This window comes from Corythoichthys intestinalis, chromosome 1 (assembly GCF_030265065.1).
Source record: "Corythoichthys intestinalis isolate RoL2023-P3 chromosome 1, ASM3026506v1, whole genome shotgun sequence".
Classification (NCBI taxonomy): Eukaryota; Metazoa; Chordata; class Actinopteri; order Syngnathiformes; family Syngnathidae; genus Corythoichthys; species Corythoichthys intestinalis.
In genome coordinates this window covers 278,694-294,951 of record NC_080395.1, presented here as the reverse complement: position 1 = coordinate 294,951, position 16,258 = coordinate 278,694, and the positions used below count along the sequence as shown (strand labels likewise).

The following is a 16,258-nucleotide window of genomic DNA, read 5'->3' as shown; positions in this document are numbered from 1 at the left end:
TTGTTATATGACCATGTTTCACCCGTAAAATCCCGCAAAAATCCGGCTGTGGTCATTCACAGCTGTGTCTTGACACTTGGTGATACATGGAGTTTTTGGATGGAAAATAGGTAAGTACGCGATAATATCTTAAACTCATGGCGTCTTGAATTATGCTCTCACCTCCAGTTTTTTTTTTTTGAAATGCCCTCCTGTTCAAAATTTTTCTTCCCCCAGAAAATTGAGATTTTAAGCTTTCCAATGATGTATCACACGTGCATTTAGGACAATTTTGAAATTTGGCCAAATTGGGGGTCTCTTAGAGCAGAACTTCAAGTCCCCTGAGTGTTTTCCGCCATATATTTAGACGTCTTGGTAAATTATACAAATTATAAATGTGAATGTATCTTTAAATTTTGGCTGTTATTTTGGTGTGGCAGTGCACCAATCTTTCATATGTAGGGGAAACCTTGAAATGGATCCAGTTTTAAATAAAATGGAACATAAAACAAATGAATTCAACGTGTCATTTTAAATGGAAAAAAATGAAATGACAATAAGTTTTTACAGACTCGTCAAAACAAAGAAAGCAGCAACGAAAATAGGTTATCATTTAAAAGCCAGCAGTTAAAAAAGGGGTCATTTTAACATTTTTTTTTATATGTAGGAAGGTGTGAACAGGTGTGGATGGCTTTAGGGAGTGAGAGGCAGTTCCTGTTGGGGGAGTGCCATTAGATGAGCGGTGACCAGGTCATGGACTCGTTCATCTCAAAATGACTCTGTCGAGCCCTCTGTTGTGATATAGGGCTATACAAATAAAATGGAACTTATCCAGTGCGAGTAGGATTTGAAACCGTACCCTCTGGGTTGTGGAGAACATAGAATTTCGGGCTTGGGGTGAGAAGGTGCGCAGCAGTTGGAAGAATGCTGTTTTATTTGCTTTTGAATCCAAATGAAAAAGTCCATCAAAATGTGCAGTTTCCCCACTTTCCAAGATGTGAAAAAACACACCCGCAAACACAACCCCCCCCCGCAAATATTTAAATACAATAACCCCCCCCCAATTTTTTTAAAAAATAAGATAAAGTACATTCAAAAATGAGAATACCTTTGCCGTTGAAAAAAAAAAACAGGATGTTGAGGTCAACGACATCCGGCTGGTTAGACTTTCCGAATCGTCATTTGACCAAAAAACAGAAATTCGTCGTGTCGCACGCAGGCGGGCTGGGACGAGCTGGCGTTCTGGTTGGAGGACGTCCACACGCCGGGATTCGATTCGCTGCTCAAGCGGCGGGAAAGCCGCCGGCGCCGGAAGGCGGCCCTTCTATTGGCCGGCGTCCCGGCCGTCGTCCTACTCCTCCTCCTGGCGGTGGCGGTGCCCGTCTGCGCCTTCAAGACGTGAGACCCGCGGGCGCCAACTCTCCTCCCGGTCGGTCACTTCTTCATTTGGCCGACTAACACGTGATCTTTAGGCCATTTCTGGGCGACTTCCCGTCGGGCCGGGGTTAACCTTCGGCTTGGTTCAAGGGCATTTCCTGTGGTGACTTCCTGTTGATATTGGGCCTAACCCTTTTGGGGAACATACAGGTCACTTCCTGTTGATTTGGGAAATTCATTAAAAAAAATTTTTTTTTTTTTTTAAATGTTTTTAGCAAAAAGTATACAATTTTAGAGCATCTTGTATTTTTTGATGTGCAAACGATGTAAAGGACTTTTTGAAACTGGAGTCATTGGGAATGTTATTTTCTTTTCTGTGGAAAACAGGCTTTTGCCGCCACGGGAAACGTTCGGGGTGAAATGGCTTTGCGGCGGCGATGTTTTGGCAAGCGTGTCTCTTGACCTTCAAAGCGCTGGCCGTCCTTTCCGTCCGGTCATTCTGGCAGTTTCCGGTTCATTACGCAGCGCTAGTTGACAAATGTCAAGCAGCGCCCAGAACCTCATCACGGGCGAAAGAGAGATTCACTCGTCGACCGCCGTCGACGGCCAGACCCGCGATCCGTTCAGGTCCGTGGAAATTTCATTCGGAAATACATGGTGCGTCAAATCGATCCGAAATGTGTCATTGCGGGGACGTGTTGCGAAGCACCGCTTTCTGTTGATTTGACTCACCTTTTCTCGATTTTGGCGGCATTTTCAGGTCGCCTCATGTTGGTTTTGGGCATTTTCCGGTCACTTCCAATTGATACGTGGGCACGCCCGGGTCATTTCCTGTTTAATTAGGCTCAATTCCGGGTCACGTCCTATTTCTTTTGGAGCATTTCCGAGTCGCTACCAGTACTTTTGGGGCATTTGCGGGTCAATTAGCAATCCATGTCCAATCAGCAGACTCTTCATCCGTGCGTGGAGTGAAATGTCATTCGTCCGCTGCCAATCTTCCCAATTCAAATGGACTGGAGATCTGGCAGCCGACCAGTTACAATTGGTTTAGAAAACCTCCCAAAAAAAGCCCCAAACCGACAGAAAGTGACCCGTAAGTGGCCCAAAACTAAAAAGAAGTGTTGATTCGGAGCAGTTATTCCAGAAACTTTCAAACCTTAAACTAAAGTCAAAGGACTCAAGTAAACATTGTTTTGTACCTTAAAGTGCTTACATGACATGGACTCAAAAAGAAAAGATTGGCATTCTTCAGTTTCAACTTTTTGCGCCCAATTCTGCGGCGGGCGGGCGGGCGGGCGTCTTTGAAAGATGAGGTAGCCGGGTTTCCACCAGTGTTGCACCCATACCGCTACTAGTATGGCTAAAATGACATCTTCCGAATCGTACTAAGAAAGCGTGCGCCCGGAAAAGTGCAGTTTGCCCATCGTCCTGTCAAAGACGGCCACCGGCAAAACATGGCAATAATAGACGTTCAATCGGGTGGCGTCCCATCATCCTTCTGCTGTCAATTTCAATGAGTTCATCTGATGCTTTGACATGAATCAAATATTCATTTGACCTAGTTAGGACTCAATTTGAATGTCAATTCACTGACTTTAATGGGATCGTCGCCCCTAGCGATGTTTGCTGCAAAATTGGCAGACAGTGAGTAAACAGCAGATGCTTTAGCATCAATCAAATAATCGGATGAGAGGACTTCATCTGAATGTTAATGCATTGACTTTGATGGGAACGAAAGGTCTTTTCGCACTTCGGCCGTCATTAGGCGCTCAATCCGTTTGAAGCGGGAGGGCGTGCGTTCGCTGCCCCCGACCCACTTCAAACGGATAGGACGTCTATCCCCGTCAGTGGCATCCACCGGCTAAATTAGCAGATGCGTTGACATCGACCAAATCAGCTCGTCGGGACACCATTTCAGTGTCCGCGCTTCGACTTTGACGGGATCGCTAGGTAGGGGCGACGGCTTTCTGCCGTCAATTCGTCGGCTTTGTCATGCGGGCCATGACTTTACAGTCATTGAGTATGCAACTAAGAGCGCTATCAGTGCAACACTAGATCCAAGGTAAATGTTAAGCCATCTTTTTCGTCTTGCGCGGTTTGACGCCCGAGGACAAATAGTTGAGGTAGTTGAGGTCATAAGGCAAGTCGCTACGGGTCCTGGACGCGCCCTGCCGCGTCGCCGCCGCCGGCGCTCTTTTGGAGTCCGCTTTGTCCTTTTGGACGCGCGAGCGCTCGGTTCCGACTCGGGACTTGCGAGTCGGCGACGCTCCGGCGGCCCGGCATTTCGCCCGCGCCGACCAGTCCGCGGTTTTGGCCCCCCGACGCCCGTCGGCCGGGGACGAGGGCCCGCGTCCCGCGCGCGGTTTGTAGAGCCGCGCGGGCTCGCCGGTATCGACCGGGTCCCTTTTGGCCCGCGGCGTCGAGTCGTCCTCGGCCCGCCCGGACGGGCCGCCGCGTCGGACGCGCGAGCCGTCGGGCCGCCGCGTCGTCTCGGCGACCCGCGCCGACCGGTCGCCGACTCGCAATCTTTTATCGAAGGCTCGCGCCGACGGGACCTCGCCGGCCTCCGGCGTGGCCGGGCGTACTTCCGCTCGGAAGGAGCGTTTGTCCAAGGCCCGGGAGAGGTCCCCCTCTCGCGTGGCCGGCCGGAGCGGCGACGAGCCGCCGCGGTAAACTCCGGACAAGGGCCGGCCGGCGGTCGGCGGCGGCGGCGGCGGGAGCGACTCGGCCCGGAGGTCCCTTTGGGTCCTGAGTTTTTCGGCGGTGCCGCCCCGACGGAGGGGAACGCGGCACGGCTCCGGAACGATCCGTTTCATTCGGAAGAAAAGGCAGATTTTGATCCACCAGGTTTTCTCCGGCGGAACCTCGGGCTTGGGCGGCGGCGGCTCCGTTCTCCCGTTGAAGACGCGACACAACCTCCGCCACCAGGTCCGGGGTTCGGCGTCGGGATCCCGGGCGGGAGGCGGTTCGACCGCGGGGGCGCGACCCGGCGGGGGCGGCGCCTGCTCGCCGCTCCTTCTGGGGCCCAGCAGGCGACAGAACTTTTGCCGCCAGTTCCTGGCCTTGACCGTTTGCCCCGAATCGCACTTGTCCGAGTTGCTGGCCGGACAGAACTTCATTTTATCCAAGCTGTCGTTCACGCTGCAAAAAAAGAAAAAGTTCGTTATGGGGCGCTGTTTGCAGCACATGCTGAAAATGACGACCTTTTCTCACATTTAGCGCCACACAATGTTTAAAATGTGATGTGTAAATTTTTAAAGTCACTTTTTTTTTTTTTTGCACATTTACTACATTATTTAGCAACTTGAATATTCATTTATAAATAAGTTTTGGACCTGATTCTTTAAATCCAGAACTAAATATTTAATTTAAATCTTAAATTTGTATCCTAAATGCTAAATCTGGAAACGGTTGGAACTAAATATTTAGCTTAATATGCAAATTCACATGACTGGAGAACGGAAGTAACAAAATAAAAGCTGGAACACACAAAATACTTTTTAAATGTAGTTTCTCCTAAATATGTATTTTACCAATATATTTTTACTATCACAATGAGTCATGTCTAAGAGCAGACTGCCACCGTTGAATAGGTTTTATTCATTTTTAAGCAACGTAAACAGACAGTCTGAGCTGCTCCACCAGCTTTTATTTTGTTACTTCCGGTCTCCAATCATGTAGATTTTTCATACGCTCTTGAGTTTTCCCACTTTCTGGGTCACTTCCTGTGTCTTTTGGGGCACACAATGTCCCAAATGAAACAGGAAGTGAGCTGTAAACTGAACAGCATGTAACCCATGTTGCTCGACCAGTCAAAATGAATTGGACGTGGACCGCAACCCGTATTTCTTCAACTGTGACACCTTTTTAAAATGATTCTTGGCGCGACCTTGTTCATCCACTAAAGGGCACTTTCATTTCCGTCTTTGGTGTATTTTTTAGCCTAATACGGTCTAGTATTATAATGATAGGAGTTCATATAGTGGATGACGTGGCGCAGAGAAAACAAAGAAGCCGTTACATTTACACTAGTACTTGAGTAAATAGTGTTTTGGATGACAATTACCATAAGATTATTTGGAGGTAGGACAATGATTTGAGTCCACTTACTAGAGGCTGGTGGTCTTGTGCTCGCTCAGGTGGCTCATGGTGAGAAAAGGGTGCCGGAGCGCATCCTCGGGGGTGATCCTGCGTTCGGGGTCCATGTGGAGGAGACACTTGAGGAGGTCCACGAAGGCTTCGCGATCCTCCATCTCGACCGGCTCGCCCGCTTCCGGCTTGAGCTGCGTTCGGGCGGCGCGCGTATTATCATCACAATTAGCAATGACCAGTGTTGTTAATAACGGCGTTAGAATATAGCGGCGTTACTAATGGCGTTATTTTTTTCAGTAATGAGTAATCTAATTAATTACTTTTCTCATCTTGGCAACGCCGTTACAGTTACTGAGGCGGGAAAGGCGTGCGTTACTAAGTTGGTTGAATAAAAAAAGACTTGAGAGAGACGGACTCACGGAGACGAGAGAGCAGAGCAGGAATGGGGAAGACGCCGTTGCAAACGCGATGCTAGGTGGCTCCAATAATACCCGACTGTAGCCATAGCCTACAAACTACGGTAGATATCACATATTATAGAACTAGATGCAAATAACAGACATGGCTGCATTGGCAACATGTTTTAAGGACTACATACGTTAGTAAACAGCCGCTATTTTAAAGCAGTAGACCTCTCAGGAAGGCTCTGATGTAGAGGTCCTTCCTAGCGAACCTAAGCAGGGGTCGCGTTAACCGAATATTTTCCGTCATTGACCGGTTTTTTAAAACGGTGACGGAAAAAACTGAAGTCCGTCCGTCATTTTGACAGGTTGCAATTCACAGCCCAGACCACAGGGTGGCAAGTGAGCATATTAATCAGCTATTGTCTCTCTTAATGCATGACGTCGTATTCTGTCAGAATATTGTAGTGTCACCGGGGTCTGGGGGCGGCACCGTGATTGACACATCAACGCGAGGTTCTTATTGGTGCACCCGGTGTGCCAGCGCGTCATCCAATTGGTGGACTAGATTGCCGCCTGTGTATATAGTTGCCTCTTTTTCTTTGGGGGCGGAGTTGTCGTTTTGTTGGTGTTGCTGGCGGTAAGCAGAGTAAAAAGAGGGAGAAAAATACCACGACTTCCGTGTCTAATTTTTCGCCGCCAAGCAAGCATTACAATATTAATTAAAAAGGAATGAAAACTAATACTTTTGAATATGTCATTATTATTATTTTAAAAATTTAAGTGACTGGTAAAAATAGATTATGACCGGATTTTTATGACCCTGTCAGTCAAAATGACAGACAACGAAAAAGTCTAGCGCAACCTCTGAACCTAAGTAACTTTTTTTAAATCTAAAATGCTTCTATCGGCAAAATCTTGACTTAAACCTATCTTTAAATGATGAAACAGTTTTAAAACTTACACATGTTGAAAGTAGACAGAAGGGAACTAATGCAATAACGGGAGCAATTTTAACAACTTTAATGGTTGATTCACAACTTTAAATGACGTCCACACATAGCAAAGGTTACTATCTAGTTATCGCAATACCCTTGTGTCTAGTTAAGTGGAGGGTAAAAAATTGGTCTAGAGCCAATTGTCCCCAAAACCCTTTAAACTTCACTTTGTGTGACTTTGTTTTGTTTTTTTTTTTGGGAGAAAAAACATGAAAATTATCACTAGTTACTTTGCCAAGTCACTAATTACTCTTACATTCAGGTAACTGAGTTACTAACGCAATTACTTTTGGGGAGAAGTAATTTGTAACTGTCATTAATTACTTTTTTAAAGTAAAATTAACAACACTGGTGACGACTGAATTTTGGCGCCAGCGCGCGGTCAAGAAAAAGCCAGCGAAGGGATGACAAAGTCTTAGCGTGAACAGCGGCGCTGCAGACGGACGCCAACTTACTTTGACCAAGTCGTCCAAACTCTTGAAGGTCCACGGCAGGGACTCGGGACGAACTCCGGTCTTGTCCTGGTACTCCCGCTCTGTCTGCAAGCAAATCTGGCGCTGATTAACCAAAACTGTTGTTATTTCACTATTGTATTGCTATTATTATTGTACTGATAAATGCCATTTCTGGAGGGACGCCATCACTTCATGGTCATTTGGAGACATTTTGGGGTCATTCCCTCGCAAACCTCGCTGGGACGTGCAATTTATGTAGAACGAGAGGAGAATGCTCTTCTTTCAGCGCCGTTGACTGCGCTGGACGTCAATGGTGACGAATGAGAGAACACAAGGAAGTGACCCCAACTTTAGTGCAAGCAATAAAGTGAGCCGGACCTTCCCCAAAACAAACAGGAAGTTCACAAAGGTGATGCGTCCCCTCTTCCCATCACTGAGGGCCAGTTGATGGGAGCGCAGGTGGCCCGGGGGAACGCCCCGGATCGGGCGGGTGACGATGAGGAGCCATCGCTGGGTTGCGGGAGGAGGGATGGGCTGTGCTGCGCCCCCCCCCCCCCCCCCCCCTCGCCAGCCCTGCCTCCCTCCCCGGGCTGGCTGGGTTGGCGTCTCCGCTCGTCTGCGGGGCTGTCGCGTGTTTGGTGGGGCTTGCGTGCGGCTGATTGCGATTGGGCCCGCTCGGGTGGGGGGTACCGGTGCCGGAACTGGCGGAGGGGCAGCGTAGGGTCAGTTGCCAACGGGCTCACCCTCACAAGGGATTCACATGATTACTGGGTTCTAGATCACAGAGCTGATTTGTGTACACTCTACCCCTCCCAATCGCTTAGCTTATAGACTACACCACACCCCTCTCCTTCTGTCCATGGTCAACAGGGCCCCCACATGGTGTCAACCGGAAATACATCTAACTAATAATAACACCAACATACAGTGGGGCAAATAAGTATTTAGTCACCCACTAATTGTGCAAGTTCTCCCACTTGAAAATATTAGAGAGGCTTGTAATTGTCAACATGGGTAAACCTCAACCATGAGAGACAGAATGTGGGGAAAACCCCCCAGAAAATCGCATTGTTTGATTTTTTTAAAATAATTTATTTGTAAATCATGGTGGAAAAGAAGCATTTGGTCAATACCAAAAGTTCATCTCAATACTTTGTTATGTACCCTTTGTTGGCAATAACAGAGGCCAAACGTTTTCTGTAACTCTTCACAAGCTTTTCTTACACTGTTGCTGGTATTTTGGCCCATTCCTCCATGCAGATCTTCTCTAGAGCAGTGATGTTTTGGAGCTGTCTTTGGGCAACACGGACATTCCACAGATTTTCTATGGGGTTGAGATCTGGAGACTGGCTAGGCCACTCCAGGACCTTGAAATGCTTCTTACGAAGCCACTCCTTTGTTGCCCTTGCTGTGTGTTTGGGATCATTGTCATGTTGAAAGACCCAGCCACGTCTCATCTTCAATGCCCTTGCTGATGGAAGGAAATTTTCACTCAAAATCTCTCTATACATGGCCCCATTCATTCTTTCCTTTACAGAGATCAGTCGTCCTGGTCCCTTTGCTGAAAAACAGCCCCAAAGCATGATGTTTCCACCCCCATGCTTCACAGTGGGTATGGTGCAATTCAGTATTCTTTTTCCTCCAAACACGAGAACCTGTGTTTCTACCAAAAAGTTCTATTTTGCTTTCATCTGACCATAACACATTCTCCAAGTCCTCTTCTGGATTATCCAAATGCTCTCTAGCGAACCGCAGACGGGCCTGGACGTGTACTTTCTTCAGCAGGGGGACATGTCTGGCAGTGCAGGATTTGAGTCCCTGGCGGCGCATTGTGTTACTGCCTTTGTTACTGTGGTCCCAGCTCTCTGTAGGTCATTCACTAGGTCCCCCCGTGTGGTTCTGGGATTTTTGCTCAACGTTCTTGTTATCATTTTGATGCCACAGGTTGAGGGAGTTGAAAGTCCGTGTTGCCCAATGACAGCCCCAAAACATCCCTGCTCTAGAGAAGATCTGCATGGAGGAATGGGCCAAAGTACCAGCAACAGTGTGTGAAAAGCTTGTGAAGCGTTACAAAAACCATTTGGCCTCTGTTATTGCCAACAAAGGGTACAAAACAAAGTATTGAGATGAACTTTTGGTATTGACCAAATGCTTCTTTTCCACCATGATTTACAAATAAATTCTTTAAAAAAATCAAACAATGCGATTTTCTGGGGGGTATACCCCACATTCTGTCTCTCATGGTTGAGGTTTACCCATGTTGACAATTACAAGCCTCTCTAATATTTTCAAGTGGGAGAACTTGCACAATTAGTGGTTGACTAAATACTTATTTGCCCCACTGTATTAATAATTAGTGTAGGCGTTCAATGTATTTCTTGTTGTGTTTTTTTCTTATCTTCTGTCCCTCCATAAAAAAAAAGGTGACTCCGCAAGGGAGTGTAGGGAGCAGAGGGGCACGCAAGCATCCACGTGCAATTTCTCCAGAAATGGAACCAAAATCAACAGGAAATGTAGCCTACAGGAAGCCGGCCCAAATCAACATGAAAGTGAGCCACGGGAGCAAGGAAGCTTACCATGAGGCGCCATTTGGGGTGATCGCCATCGTTGTCTCTGTCGCTTCTCTTGAAATACTTGGGCGTGTTTTTACTAGCCATCAGCAGATGATCGGGAATGCCACCCACCACCTCGATCATGCTTCGCAACTAGAAAAGATCACGTCACAGTATGTCGTAGCTTATATCGTATGGAGCGGCGTGCGTCCCCACCAATGAGTATTTGATTGTAAATTTGTCGAAAAGGAAATTTGCAAGTCTTGCACGCGTCGCTCGTGTGACATGTGCCGACCTCGTCGAGGACGCTAGGCCGGCCGGTTCCGGGCTCGCTCGTTTTGCGTACTCATCTTGGCGAGACAGAACATCGCTTTAGCCTTTAAAGGTCCGTGTCGAGTGATCGTCACACACTAAACGTAACTCGTAGCGTTAGCGTGAGCTTCAGCACGGAGCGCGTCCGCACCGATCTGCCGACGAGTGAAGTTCGGCAGTTTGGGCATCGTACGGTTTTAATAACGCTAGGCGTTTAGACAGAGCTGCTCCTGATTTAGCGCTGTTCTCAACCTGCTTTTGATTGGTGTCGTTCGCATGTTTTTCAAAACGTATGCATGTCATGTAAACAATGTTGTTCATCGCAAATTGTTTTTAGACTAAAACATCTGGAGTATTCATCGAATCGAAGCAGACCAAGACCAACTCATTTTAAAGCAATTAAGAGTTGTCCGATAATGTCGCCCGCTCGATAATGTCGCCCCATAAAAGCATTTCAAATGGTATCGGTTTTGCGCTGGCGTGTTTGCCGGGTTAATGCTTTGCCCGCCCCCTAGTGGCTCTTGGGTGAAACAGTTGTACATGTCAGGGTTTATATCGCTATCGGATTTTTGGACATGTGACGGCCCTGGCCGTCTAATAGTTAATTTTCTGAGATTCTTCCAGTCAGCTGATCGTCGCCTCCTCCAGCTGGCTGCTTCCCCTCCCACTGTGACGACAGCTGATCGACACAGGACGGACCGACGACGTCACTGCCGCTGATTGGCCACGGAAAAAGGCGCCAAGCTTCTTAAACCTGCCACTGTCAACGCTCTATGCGGTCGCATTTGACAGCATTCTGCCGCGGTCCTCCTCGCCAGCTATTTGCTCGCCATTCAATCTCGTTTGCATTTGATCGCTAGTCTGATACACTCCCGATGAATCCGCAAACGTGCCGTTGCTGTCCGATGGTCGGTAATCGTGCAATACTCTTCTGTGTCAATAGGTAGCTAATGACTTTGTTTAGTGATGTGCAAGAGTGGCGCTTGGGCAAGCGGCCAGTCGCTAGCTAGCGATGCTATAATGGTGACAAGTCAGAAGTGGAGAAAATTCATTGAAATGCGATTCAAAGGAAGCAAAGACAATTTGGTCTCTGGTGTAAGGCTACACTATAAGCAAAAGTTATCTCTTGTTGGGATTTACGCTATAATGTGAAGAAAATAGCGGGATTAACTTTCAACGGGTATGCACTCCAATACAGGTGTCACACTGAGTGAGTCATAAAATTGTTTTTTTCATAGTGTTTGTTTGATTCCTGTTCAATACACGACTTTATCACGCTAATATAGTCCATGACATTTTTTTGCTGGTGGTGTGCCTTTTCATGAGAAAAAAAAAACACTGCACTACGACTAAAAGACTAATAAGTATGAAGAGGAAAATAAAAAGGGCAATCGTACAGATCGAAAGATGACCTACCATGTTGTAGTTGGAGTTGGCCAAGAAGAGGTAGTTCCCCAGGTACAAAAAGGACAGCACGCATCCCAGAGACCACATGTCGATGGCCTCGGAGAAGGGTAGACCCAGGGCCACTTCCGGCGCCCTGTCGCCGGGTCACGGTCAGTCACGGCGGGCAGGCCGGGAGCGAGCGAGAGACCTTCTCCCCACCTGTTGCCCATGGGTTGCAGGGCCACGCCGTAACTGAGAGGCGCGTCCTCGGTGATAATGGACAGCCCGAAGTCGATCAGCTTGACCCGGAAAGGCGCGGCCGTGTGGTTGACCAGCATGATGTTGTCCGACTTGAGGTCCGTGTGGATGACGCCGATGCTTTTCAGCGCGTCGAAAGCCGTCAGGAGCTAAAGGCGGGTCAGATAAATTGGACAAAAAAGTTTTTTCGTCCCGTTCCCCTCCGAAACGGCCAGCTTAGCCGGTCCGGCGTTTGCTGTTAGCTCCGGTCGTCACGCGATAATGCGTGTCGAATGAGCCTCGTTACACTGAAGCGCCACCAGGGGGCGAGAAAGCAGTGGGATTACAGAGGAAATCTAGCCTTTCGGCTAACAGTTGTAATGTTAATATGCACTGTCTTTGTAAAGAGCCATCCTCAATAAAGCATTACAAATCAAGACAAGAAATAAGAGGACATGAAAGAAAAAGGCTCAACGAGGTGCGGACGTCCAAATGGATGAAGCCGCGCGCCTGCGGAATCTGGAAATTGGACACGAGGTACCCCAGGAGTATATTGGTATAAATGCGCTTCTTTCTCTTCCCAAAGCCGAAAAAAGCCAACTGGATGAGGAAGTACGGTGCCGCTGCCGGCCGGCTAACAAAGAAGACTCCAAAAGAAACCCGTAGACCAGGGGTGGGCAAACTATTCCACAAAGGGCCGCAGTGTGTGTGGGTTTTTGTTCATACCCATCATGAGGACAGCCTTTCACCAATCTGGTTTCTTATAAGTGCAATCAGTTGATTGCAGTCAGGTGCTTCTTGTTTCCACTGAAACCTCGTTGGTTAACGTGCCTGTGCTGAATCAGTTGGAACAAAGACCAGGACCCACTGCGGCCCTCGAGGACCGGTTTGCCCACCCCTACCGTAGACACACGCGTTCGCTTCAGGTAAGATGAAGCTAACGTCGGAAGGTTAATGAGTGTGCTAAAATCTTTTGAGTAGAGGCGTAAACATTGATCAAACTGTTGTTACTGTTATGCAATATTATTTCTTACTACGATGTCATCGCGTTATAATAACGCCAGAAGTGTGGCTGCTTCACTATTAAATAAAGTGAGTTAACCATCCCTGTTCGCAGTCCGTTCGTTTGCTAAACAAGGTGTGCCCAATCCCGGTCCTCGAGAGCCCCTATCCAGCTTGTTTTCCACGTCTCCCTCGCTAACACACCTGAATCAACTAATCAGGATCGTTATCAGGCTGCTGCAGATGAGCTGATCATTTGATTCAGGTGTGTTAAAGGAGGGAGACACGGAAAACAAGCTGCATAGAGGCTCTTGAGGACCGGCATTGGGCACCCCTGTGCTAAACATTAAAGCGACTCTTCCTCTCTTGAAGAAAACACGGTGCCCGAATAACTTTTTATTTTTCAAGTAACATTTAGTAAACTGACACCTTAGTATCCCAACCCTTTGTAAGTGTTGAACCTGCGCGCTTATGCCTGGATAGCTTGCCAGATTTTTCAGTACGGTGCCTTTTTGCTTCAATCTGGAGAATGTCACTTTAAACACTCCACGATATACCATACGTCCGCCCGTAACAGCTTTCCCGTTAACAGTGACCGAGCTTGTCGGATGAGCGAGAGCAACTGAGGGGGAGTGGGGGGGCTTTAGCCAAAGGTCAATTAACGCCACGCACATGTAAAACGAGGCGGCCGCGGCGCAGTCGGGCGCTCGAGTTGTACTGAGACCGAAGGGTCAGCCATTCGATTCCCAGCTACCACCGCCCCGTCGAAGTGCGCTCATCGCAAGGCATCGAATTGTAATTGGCTCCAAATGGTTTGGCAGCAGCACCGTTGGTGCTCGAAAGGGTAAACGTGCGCTGACGTAAAGCGCTTCGGGCACGTTAAACATGTAGATATATGCGCCATATAAGTTCTCTCCATTTGAAACGCAGTTCAGGATACAAAAGCCACTCATTTGGGATCTTGAGGTACCGTCGTATATGCTAGCGGCAGGTCCGTCGAGATATACGATATCTACATGACCGCGTTCGCTCTCAAATAAAGATTTCTAAATCTAGGGGATGGAGTCAGGTACCTGTTGGGCGACAGGTCGGATGTCGTTGGGTGAGAATGTCTTCCATTTCTTGTCCAGGACCATGCTGAACAAGCTGGTGTCCAGAAGCTCAAAAACCAGGCAAGGGTGCCCGTTATAGGTGAAGGTTTCGATGAACTCCACGATGCTCTTCTTGTCAGAGTCCAGCACGCTCACAATCTCTTGCATGTTGATCTGAGCAGAGCGGAGTTAGCGCGGCACGCCGGCCAGCCGGTCGCCCGCCCGCCGGCTCACTCACCTCATTTTCAAAGAGCGCGTAGTTCTTGTGCACTTTGAGCGCCACGTCTTTGGCGGTGGCCAGGTTCTTACACTTGAAGACGTGGCTGCTGGTTCCTCGGTCCAGAAGCTTGTGGACGTGGTAGAAGCCGCTTTTGCTCTCCACGATGGAACCTTCCATCTCTGCCAGTTCCTGGGTGTCCACCTCGGAAGAACGCGCTGAAGAACATGCAGAGAACGCAGACTGCGGAAAGGTCAGGTGCTAGAGTTCTTCCAGAAGGAACCCAAACTCCGCCGGGCGCTATGAACGGCGCGTCTATCGTCGTCTACGGCGGGCGACCAATGAACCCCTCCGACGGTACTCGTTGAAATGAAATCAACTTGACGGTATTATTAGAGTTATGAGTAAGATTAGAACCAGGGTGGATAAAAGAAAAAGAAAAAACGGAAGTGACCTGGAAATAAACATGACATCTCCCATAAATGCCCCAAAATCAACAGCCGGGAGGTGACCAAACAAACAAAGTCATCATGGATGCCCCCAAATCGATAGCAAGTGAGCAAAATAAACAGCAAGTCACCCTGAAAACAGTAAAAAAAACAATAGCAATTCAGCCCTAAATACTGAAAATGAACAGGAAGTGACCCATAATCAACGGAAAGTTGCCTGTAAAGAACCCAGAAATTGACAGAAAATGACCAAAATATACAGGAAGTCAGCCATAAAACAGGAAGTGACTGGGAAATCAACAGGAAATTTCCCAAAATGTGCAGGAAGTGACCACGAAATGGAGCTCGAATGCTCCAAAATCGAGAGGAAGTGACCCAAAAAATAATCACCCCACGAATCAACAGTCAACCTAAATAGGAAGTCACCTGGAAATGAAAAGTGACTAAAAATGAACAGGCCAAAAATATCCAAAGTGAACACCTAAGCGTCCACGCCATTTCTCCATACGTATAAATATACTTGATGGGAAGGAAAAAAAAAAAAAAAGATAAAAAGAAAAGGAATGATTAAAAAGCATGGCATGTTTTGGACATCGCTTGCTGTATAAGGGGGTCGAGGTCCGAGGGCCGCTTATTTTTACTCTTCGACCGCCGCGGACGACGAGAGCCATCAGTCCGACGGAACCTCCCTACCTGTGTCATGTGTGGAGGATTTGAGGAAAGCCACGGCACGGCGGGGGATGGCGGCGACGACGCGTCCTGCGGCGATCCGGCAACATGGAACTTGTTTGTACCGGCGGAAAAAAAATAAGACTCACAGAAATCTTTGTCAGGGGAGGACGGCCAGAATGCGGCCCTTGTTTCACACGCCTACCATCAAAGTTGGGCGATATCATCAAGGTGCACCCGTGACGTCATCCTCCACTGATGACGTCGGCTCGGCCGGCGATGTCGCGGGGGGCGTGGCCCTCCGGCAAAACCGCACCGAAAGGTCAGGCGCGGCCCTCCGCCAACGCCGGTGGCCGATGTAACGATGACTCGAGTAACTCCATTTTTAAAATGAATGGAGGAATTTCGCCGGCTCCAAGCATGACTACTTTTAATGCGGCACAGGAAGAAGACAGACGCCAGATATATTGGATTTCAACCACGCGTGAATATAGAAGTAAGGACGAAAGAGAAGGCCTCGAGAAAAAGCAGAAAATAACAAAAGTGCGGGAGCATTTCTAGCCAAACACCGTTCACAAAATTCGCTGTAAGTAAGACAGCGCTCGTATACCGCTACGGCATGTCCGCGGCTCCACCTAAGGCGCACCGTTTACTCCGAGAGCGGAGGACCGATACCAGAGACGAGGTCAAATAAGTGAACGAAGGCTAATAAATAAGATTAACGTGACTGTACCTTGCTAACGTAACGTTAGCCCTGAGGAGGGCTGGGTTTCTATTCATTATGACAATGCCTGTCTTTCACACAGGCTTGATTGAATCTGTAAAAACGTTGTAGAGTGACGACGGTGTCAAATCAAAACATAATCCATTTTAGCTCTGTAGTCATTGGTGGATAAAACAGCAAGTAGTATTGTTGGTGTGCTCCAACACAGCAGCTCAGCAATTATATTTATTTTAAACACTGCAAAAACTCTCAAATCCAATCAGACTTACAATTTGGACTTAAAATAGCTTGACACAAATGGAAATTGAATGGAAACA

At 47.9% G+C, this 16,258-nt stretch overlaps 1 protein-coding gene across 3 annotated transcripts; it reads right to left on the bottom strand.

Annotated features, from left to right (window-relative positions):
* Positions 1-1,097: 1,097 nt before the first annotated feature.
* Positions 1,098-15,569, bottom strand: LOC130913202 (homeodomain-interacting protein kinase 1-like). Of its 3 annotated transcripts, none has more exons than XM_057831621.1 (10): positions 15,423-15,569; positions 15,242-15,331; positions 14,121-14,342; positions 13,865-14,056; positions 11,772-11,959; positions 11,583-11,706; positions 9,879-10,007; positions 7,303-7,404; positions 5,467-5,639; positions 1,098-4,497 (listed from the first exon to the last, which is right to left on the bottom strand). In XM_057831621.1, exons 1-10 carry the CDS (start codon positions 15,423-15,425, stop codon positions 3,426-3,428), a joined length of 2,295 nt encoding a protein of 764 aa, XP_057687604.1. In that variant the 5' UTR covers positions 15,426-15,569; the 3' UTR covers positions 1,098-3,425. The 3 variants fall into 3 exon arrangements, with proteins under 3 accessions (XP_057687604.1, XP_057687622.1, XP_057687612.1); XM_057831639.1 differs by having other exon boundaries at positions 7,303-7,386; XM_057831629.1 differs by having other exon boundaries at positions 14,121-14,317.
* Between the last annotated feature and the right edge of the window lie 689 nt (positions 15,570-16,258).